Genomic DNA, 9,270 nt, shown 5'->3' on the forward strand with positions numbered 1-9,270 from the left:
GTTGCAGCATCACTACTGGTAACTTCAATGTTTTCTATCCTTATTGGGTTTGGTATTCAGGGAAACACTTGGATTTTAGTAAAAAAGGAGATCTACACTCTTCCTCTCTGACAACAGCAGAAACAGTGCTGCAACTTAAGTCCAAGGAATCAAAGAGATTTTACCATTGATGTTGATAATACATCAATGATGGTACTTACAAACCTGGCTTTAGATTAATTACTTTCTAGAGAAAGGTTGATGAGCAAATTGTAACGAAAACTATTTTCATTTGGAAAGCAAATATCAAAGGCATGAAAAAAAAAGAACCAGCTTTTGGATGTTTTATATAATTATGCGAAGGTTATTCAGTTTTTGAGCCAATGGTAGCTTTCATTTACGAAATTATTTCTTGATTTGTACAAAACCTAGTACTCTAGAATTTTCTTATTGAAGAACAAAAGAAAAGAAACATAAAATCCTATTTTCCTAATCGTAGTTGTCTCATTTGATAATCTTTGAATTACTTCTACTCAAGGATCACCGTTTTGGGTACTGGACCCATTTTGGTAATCTGCTCAGACTAGTACATATCAATCAGTACTGGTGTACTGTATCGGTGTTCTGGAGAAGAAGAAAAAGGAGAAGAAGAAGGGGTGGTAGAGGAAGAGGAGGGAGGAGGAAGGAGGTAGGAGGAAAGAAGAAGAGGAGATGGTGAAGAGGAGGAAGACGAAGAGGAAAATGGGCATTCCTATGAGAAGCAATTAGGCCAAAGGTGGTGTTTGGTGGTGGTGTGCAGTGAGGCCATGGTGTGCCTGAGAAGTGGAGGTCACATTGAGAAGCAAAGGTTGCGCTGTGCGTGAGAAACAATTAGGGTAGTTTCCTTATATATGGATGAACTGAATCGCCCTAAACAGGGGCGGTCTGCATACCACATACCAGTTGATGTCTGAACCAGTACGTACTGCCTGTTTCGTATCAGTCCAAGTGAAACACGTCATTTGCTTCTACATCTTTTCATCTGTTTTCTTATTCTCTTTATTATCATTTTACTTTTCTTCCTTATCTTCTTTGTTACGGCCTTCATCTTTACTATCGGTCATGATGGTTAATGTCCCAGCAGAGCATTAGAAATCTTTGGCTGCTTTTATGGCTTCAAGACTATGAATTAAGTCCCAGATAAAAATAGTTTGATAAGCAGAGGCAAAGAAAGAGGTGCTGAGAGCTAAAAGACCAAAGAGAGAGAATTTCATGATCAAGGGCATTAGAAACTTAAAGTTTGCTTGTGATTGGATTGCGCAACTAGACCATAGTCCAAATTGAAGTGGTTCAAGCTAAGCTTTCTTCCAGATTCTAATGGGTAAACCATTGCTTGAATTGGTTTAAATTACCACATGAAATTACAGTTTTACCTCTTTGAGATTATTATCAATAATTAAGTGCATCACTTTTGGTGCTTTCGTGCATTTACTTACCAGTTATTAGTTCTAATGCTTTTTGATGTATCTATATGTCTCAACCGCTCAACAACAGGACAAAAATCGAGATGTAATTGTTGCATTTCCAGATGTTGATCCATCTGTCATATTGATACCAGAGATATTTGAAGAGAGAAAGCTTGTGCATTTTAGTCGACAATTATCAGAAAGAGAGCCACTGAAGGAAACAGCTAATTCTTATGATCAACCACATTTATGGTATTCAACTGCTGATGTCACACGCGCATTAGTTCTTTTCCTAGAAAATGGGTATGATGTATCAGATAGCCAGACTTTCAGGTGATTTGCGATTCATTTGTTTTAGCGTAAAGCTTGCCATGACTAGAGCAAGGAATTGAAACACACTCTGATAGTTATCTGCTTATATGTTAGACTTGCATAATGCTGGTATCTCTCTTCCATCCACATCTCTGACATATTACTGGTATTTATATGCTAGACTTGCATAAAGCTTGCCATGACTAGAGCAAGGAATTCAAACACACTGTGTTAGTTATTTGCTTATATGTTAGACTTGCATATTGCTGGTATTCATCTCTTCCATCTAAATCAGCATATTTGCATCTTAATATTAGTTTCAAAAGCAGCTGAAATTTGACTGATGGTAGTGGCAAAATCCAAGTAGAGTTCTGATTTGACAGGTTTAAGCAATGTACATTGGTAGACGGTTGTGGTTCTGTAACTGCAAAATTATGATGAGTCAATTGCTCAGTGATACTTTTGGATGAAGTCAGTATATTTTCCTTTCCTTCTTATTCCCCCTCTTTTTGTCTTTTTTATCTCTTATTTGTTCTATTTTTCCAATTACTAGGTGACTAAGATGTCTTTGTTTCTAAAACAAGATCTTGTACATGTTGCTAGAAAATGAGGTTTTGCATGTGAATTTGGTCTTTGGTCCTTAGCAGGTGTGAAACTGGCATGATATGCAACATTGAGGCTTAGATCGTCCCAACCACTTACTAAATCATTGTCCAATAACCAATTTTCTTTTATGGTTAAAGATACTTCCTTTCTCATGTAAATTTACATTGTTCATAGTTCATACTTCATATTGCTCTCAATGTCCATGATTGCAAGTTCTTTATCCAGTTGTACATTATTTTATGACGATGAAAGCTTATCAAGTTATAACCCATATAAAGCAGTCTAGACGACAGCTCCATGACTAGAATTGGCTTGTGTTTGTTATGATACATGTAAATTTTTGCTGCTTCAATGGGTATGACTCTTTCTATCAATTCTTGTTGTTCTCATGTGATAAACTTAACGGATAATTATATAAAATGATAAATATTGTAAATTATCTGCATCCTTATCCATTTTTTCTCCCTTTCTTCCACATAAAAATATTATACAGTTCAATATTATCATAAAGTCAGCTACAAACAATATTATACAGTTCAAATATTTATTCCCATCAATAATAATTTTTTGTAAATCATGTCAATATTAGGAGCTTTTAACATGCAACTATATTTTGATAATGGATCTTATATGAATTTTAGTTTCCTATTATTCCAGATATGATCTCGTGGATCTCACCCGTCAGGCATTAGCAAAGTATGCAAACAAAGTATTCTTGAAGATTATAGAAGGGTACCAACTCAGTAATTTAAAACAAGTGACCATATATAGCCAGCACTTTCTTGACCTTATGAAAGAGCTGGACATGCTTTTGTCATGTCATGATGGATTTCTGCTTGGACCCTGGTTGGAAAGTGCCAAACGCCTTGCAAGAGACCCAGAACAGGAGCAACAGGTAAGATTCTTGTTGTCACCTGTTTGCCCTCCTCAAATTTGAATACTTGTATGCCTATTTAAGTAGGATTCTGCCATTGTCATGCTTCTATGGTGCAGTTTGAATGGAATGCAAGGACTCAAGTAACCATGTGGTTTGATAACACTGAGACTGAAGCTAGTTTGCTTCGTGATTATGGTACATACAAATGCAGAAACAATTTTCTTTATACCCTTTACTTTGGTGTCATCAATCTGTTTTAATGTAATACTCTTGCGACAATCTCATTTGTGCAGGAAACAAGTACTAGAGTGGTCTTCTACTGGACTACTATGGGCCAAGAGCATCTATATATTTCAAGTACATGATAGACAGCTTGGTGAAGGGGGAGAGTTTCCCATTAGAAGACTGGAGGAGGGACTGGATAGGCCTTACCAACAAGTGGCAAAGCAGTAGAAATTTGTTTCCAGTGAAAGCTTCTGGTGATGCTCTAAATATATCTCGATGGCTATATGACAAGTATTTATGTACTGATAACTTGCAATCACTTTATATGGGTTCAAACTATGATGAAGCTGCTAATTTTGTGATCTTTTATGTTTGACACAATCTCCTGATGATAATTTCGTTCCCAAAGTTCAAAAGAATCTTATTGCCTTGGTTTTTTTATCAAAGCAATTATGTTATGAGTTGTTTGTTCCATAATGGATTCCTAATCTATTTGTCGAGAAGGCATTGTCTAGGCAATGATATGTCAATTTGCCACAATTTGAGTTTCTTATTACTCTGTAACACCAGAGTCAACTTAGTACTTATGAGCACTTAATATGTTTGGTGTTCTCACTGTTTATGGACTATGGACATTTCAAAATATATTAATGGGAACTTTTAGTACCAAACAAGAAGTTAATCATTTTTTATGATAAATGCTATTGTTGACTACTGCAATAATTTTAATTTCTTTTGAGTTTCCTGACACCTGAACCGACATAGACCAAACTTACCAGAATTGTCATGGGCACTGTCAAGCTATAGCACTTTTAATTCAGTTTTCAAAGCATGCTTGTGACTTATGGGCATAAATATTCGATTTACACGTAAAAATTGCTTTGCTTGATTCACTCAAAAGTGCTTAGAAGCTTTTTAAGTTCAAATCGGCTTCCAAGGTAGTGCCTTCTCAAGCTTGAAATTTATCTAAGCATCGTCTAGTTCCTGGCAGAAATCCTGGTGAACTTAATTAGCTAGTGATTGTAGTTTTGTAGCACCTCAAACTTAATCTTTCGAGCCAAAAAGAAATTAAAATATAATATGTTCAACATATTGTTAGATGAAGACCGGTGATAAGAAACCCCTAGAGACTAGAAAAGTAGGTCACAATGGTTTCTATAATATTACATGAAACATGCCCTGAATCATGTTAGCTTCTTAGTTTCCTCTCACTATCTTGTCATAATTAACGATCATAGATGGACTATGTAGCCCTAATTAACACCAACAGGTAGCAGTAACAGGGAAAAGCTGAAGTTATCTTCATTAATTCATATGGAGTTTAGGTTCGATGATTCATACCATCTGAAAATTTTAGACAGAGAAGTTAAACTTATTTTGCAATAAAAATAACTTAGAATGAAAAATTAATGCACTCTTGCTATGAACTTAAAAACACCTAAAAAAAAAAACTAAAGCAAATTAATCACTCGAAAGTTCTCGTTCGTGTCATAAAGCCAATCACATGTGACATGACACGTAGTCTTTTTGCTTATTGTTATTATGACATTTCTCACTTTATATTGCTTGATGCATAAATATATTATGATGTCCATGGATCTTGTAATAGAAATCGGATCACGACAAGATCACGATAATGAGATCGATTTACCTTTAAACGTAGATCCTAAATAATCCTGGTTATAGGTTATTTGAGATGAACATCGAGATAACTGGACAAATTGGTGTGTTGTATACCCTTCCATATAATGGAGGTGGCTGGTCTCATAGCTGCTCGTATGGGGACACTATGACTACAGTGAGTACTTGTACTATAGTTATAACACTCACGGAATACTGGATGGTTGATGATACCTCGTTGTCCCCACACTTGCATGATTGATTCGCTGATGTGTTATAGCGAATCAACCCATCCATATAGGTTATAGTGCTCATGGAATGCTAGATGGTTGATAATACCTCATTGTCAAACAACGATTCCGTTATCCTAGTGGTGTACCCGATCCTTAGACTTGAGATACCAAGGATGTCCTATATGAGTACTCCACTCTTTGATATCAAACTTATAGGTATAGAAGTTCTAGATCTAATACAGTCGATCATTTGGAGTGGCAGCCAACCTTACGAGGACTATTGACTATCGATAGAGGATCATCCACTCTCGGTATTATGAGAGGAATATCCTATATGTTCTTGCTAAAACAAATCCTTGGCTAAGGTCATTCGGATTGAGAGAAATAGTTCTCCGAGAGAATCCGATTAGAGTGAAACTCGAGGTGAAACCGTATGGGCCTGACAACACCATGCCTAGTATACGGTCTCTTGAAAATTAGATGGATGAGGGACTATAAGTATACGATAACTAAGGATATATAGGTCTAAAGGATTAGATTCCCCTATATCATTTGGGGATTACGGCATAGTAGCCTAGTACGTTCATAGTCGATGAGACAAGTGAATTATTATGGAGATAATAATTCACAGAGCTAGAAAAAGTTCTAACATGTATGATTCACGCCCAACTTGATATTGAGCCTAAGGGTCATACATATATGATAGGTATTTTGACGAGTACAAGTTTGGATATGAGATATCCGTTAAAGCTCATATCTTATTGGATATCCAATAAGCCCCTGAATTATTGGATCCTATGGATGAGATCCAATAAGAGCCAATGAGAGATTATTAGATAGAGATCCACTAATCTAAAAGGCTTGGATAGTTGGACGGAGATCCAATACCCAATAGGGTAGGATCCATTAGGGTTAAGTTGATAAGGAGCCTCTATAAATAAGAGAGAACTAAAGGGCCACAGGCTAGATTTCTTGGTTATCACCTTATATTCTCCTCTCCCCTTCTCTTTAGCCAATAGGTGTGGAGATTTGACTAGCAATTTTAGGAGTGACTTTGCAGCCCCTACCATATGGATCACCGCTAAAGAGGAGGATGCTTGACCTCCTTCATCCTCTCCCACAAAGAGGAGGACCCTTGCAGATGGCAGCATTGGCCGCCATCTGCGTGCAAGCAGTCGGCGAGCGACAGACTGCTACTGGTAGCCTGCGAGCAGAACTGCCCACAAGAGCGATGGTGATCGTAGGTGTTAGGAACAGAGTCGGCACTAAGAGGGGGGGGGGGTGAATTAGTGTAGCGGAAAGATTATGTCGGTTCAAAAAACTTTCATACGATAAAATCCGTTTCCAACAAAAAACCATTTCGTAAAGGTAATAACTTTGAAAGCGTACGTAAGAGAGTAGTAGATGTAAAGAGTAAGTAAGGAGGTTTACAGTTAAAGTAAATTGCTCAAAGAAATGCAAACCAGATTTTAGAGTGGTTCTATCGTCGTGACCTACATCCACTTCACCGATTCCTCTTCCGTCGAGGCTACCGACTTCCACTATCGGTCTTCCTTTAATAGGCAAAGATCAACCTCCTTCTTACACCTCTCTTCTCCTTTTACCGGGTTTATGAGACAACCCTTACAAGCACTCACTCCTCTCTCAAACTATTCTAACACTTAAAACTTTGAAGAGGAGGATTCTCACAAGAGATTATAATAGCATTTTTCCCTTTTTAAATTCTCTGTGCTTGTGTATATTAACAAGGGATGAGAGGGGTATTTATAGGCCTCAAGTTGATTCAAACTTGGAGCTTAAAAACATCTCATCCCAGGTTTCCTGGGTCCAAGCGATACCACCGCTAGTGTCAGTTTGACACTGACACTGCACTGGGCGGTACCATCGCCCAGTCTGGTAGTACCACCACCTAGGAGGATGTGCTGGGCGGTACCACTGCCTAGACTAGCGGTACCACTGCCTGCAACCTCTCGGATGCTGTGTCTGGGCTGTACCACCGCCTGACATAGTCTCATAGACTATGCCACGACGGTGCCATCTCTTGGGTCATTGTTTGGGCCTTTTATTGGGCCCAACACAGTCCTTACATAGGCCCAACTAGCCCCTAATTGGGTTGGCCCAAATCCAATCCCAATTACATGCTAACTACAAATTCTAAGACATTTCCTAAGCTAAACAAGTCTGTAAGTCTAGTTTCTTCCACGAGCTTTCGGCGATCTTCTAGTGAACTTCCGATGATCTCTCAGCAATGTTCCAACGGACTCCCGGCAAGCTCCTAAACTTCACGACGATCTTCTTAGTGAGTTCCGACGAGCTTCTTCCGGCAAGCTCCTAGACTTCTCGGCTAGTTCCTGCAGAATTTCCGACGAACGTCTAGACTTCTGACGAACTCTCGAACTCCCAACAAAATCGTGTCCTTGACTCCGAGACTTCATTTTACTTTATGTCTTGCTATCGTAGTTAATCCTGTACATGTAAAACACACTTCGATCTAGACAATTATTACTAAGCATGAATCATGTTGTCCGGCATGTCATTGGTCCATCGATGCTTCGTCCGATTCTTCGGCGCATCGTCCTCTCTTGCGACCTATTGCCTAATCGGCCAATTGACCTCCGCAACTCCGATATACTTGGCAGAATTTTTGCTCTTCTTGGCCCGATGCCCAAATCCATGGCCCGAAGAATTCTATCGATATATCATCCGATCCTCTGGCTAGACGTCCAATCTTCTGATATGTTTTCCTCCGGCACAACATGATTCTTCCTACTTTAATTGTCTCATCCTGATCGAAGCATCCTGCATCACTAAAAACGCAGATCAAATCATAAACACTTATCAATTGGTTTCATCATCAAAATACGAGATTCAACAATCTCTCCCTTTTTTATGATGACAACCAATTGATGACGAAGTTAACCTTAACTCCCGGAGTTTAAACAAACTCGCCCTATCAATATGTCATATTGATAGAACATTGAATTCAAGTCATTGTAAATTTTATCATGAATATTTGCAACACGTCATCATGCATAATATGATCATATTTCTTTCCCTTTATCATCAATAAAAAGAAGTATAACTTTCTAGTGTTTGGAAATACAAATTCAAATCATTGCATAAAAAACATAATATCAAGTTTTATCATCATGCAATTTGTAAGCTAGAAAATTTAACAAGTGCTACATCATGCAAGCTATCATGTTGTAGATATGCAAGGTAGTAAGATAGCAAGTTTACAACATACAAGCTAGAAAAATTTAAAGATATGCAAGTTGGCATATTTGCTTTTCTAGCAAATTTTTGAAATGCACAAGATAGCATCATTTTTGCATTTTCTTGCAATGTGTAACTTAGCAAAATTCACAAGATAGCATCATTTTTGCATTTTCTTGCAATGTGTAACTTAGCAAAATTCACAAGATAGCATCATTCATTCTTCTCTTTTGAGAAGTGCAAGCTTATCAATTTTGCTTTCTAGCAAGTTTTGTTCCCCCTTTGTCATTGTCAAATAGAAGGGAATAATACAATGTTGTAATTCTTTTCCTTTTATATCAATTTCCAAATCATGACAAAGGTAAACAACAAAAATGAATGTCAAAAGATCATATCTCATTTTTGACATGTTTCTTCTTTTTTGTAAATAGAAAGCATGATAAGAAACGATCTTGATTCAAAAAGAAAACTCAAGTTATAATTCATGAATTAACAAAAATCATGATTCATTTGACAAAAAGATTGTTGATTTATACATTTAAACCAACATCACTTTAACTCATCAAGCATAATTTCAAAATGTAAAATCATCAAACATGATACAAACATTTGTGTTCAAAACCTTCATCATTACTCCCATGCATGATAATAAAGCATTCATGATACCAAACATTAAATCAATATTTTTAACCATTTATCTCTTCATGATTGTTGGTACCAAACATTCATCAATAAATCAACATTTTGATCATTTATT

The 9,270-nt window shown here is 37.2% G+C and overlaps 1 protein-coding gene across 2 annotated transcripts; it reads left to right on the forward strand.

The window, feature by feature from the left end:
- The first annotated feature begins 1,113 nt into the window (after positions 1-1,113).
- On the forward strand, positions 1,114-3,737 carry LOC135665758 (alpha-N-acetylglucosaminidase-like). 2 transcript variants are annotated; one of them, XM_065177397.1, is made up of 5 exons: positions 1,114-1,339; positions 1,513-1,757; positions 2,984-3,237; positions 3,336-3,414; positions 3,513-3,737. In XM_065177397.1, exons 2-5 carry the CDS (start codon positions 1,724-1,726, stop codon positions 3,524-3,526), a joined length of 381 nt encoding a protein of 126 aa, XP_065033469.1. In that variant the 5' UTR covers positions 1,114-1,339; positions 1,513-1,723; the 3' UTR covers positions 3,527-3,737. The 2 variants fall into 2 exon arrangements, with proteins under 2 accessions (XP_065033469.1, XP_065033468.1); XM_065177396.1 differs by having other exon boundaries at positions 1,123-1,757; positions 3,000-3,237.
- The last annotated feature ends 5,533 nt before the right edge of the window (positions 3,738-9,270 follow it).

The sequence above is a fragment of the Musa acuminata genome, unplaced genomic scaffold, assembly GCF_036884655.1.
Source record: "Musa acuminata AAA Group cultivar baxijiao unplaced genomic scaffold, Cavendish_Baxijiao_AAA HiC_scaffold_1043, whole genome shotgun sequence".
Taxonomy (NCBI): Eukaryota; Viridiplantae; Streptophyta; class Magnoliopsida; order Zingiberales; family Musaceae; genus Musa; species Musa acuminata.

Coding starts and splice junctions, on each gene's coding strand:
- LOC135665758 (XM_065177396.1), top strand. CDS start 1,480: ATGTATCTATATGTCTCAACCGCTCAACAACAGGACAAAAATCGAGAT. Junction 1,758..2,999: donor TCAGATAGCCAGACTTTCAG/GTGATTTGCGAT, acceptor CTATTATTCCAG/ATATGATCTCGTGGATCTCA. Junction 3,238..3,335: donor ACCCAGAACAGGAGCAACAG/GTAAGATTCTTG, acceptor TCTATGGTGCAG/TTTGAATGGAATGCAAGGAC.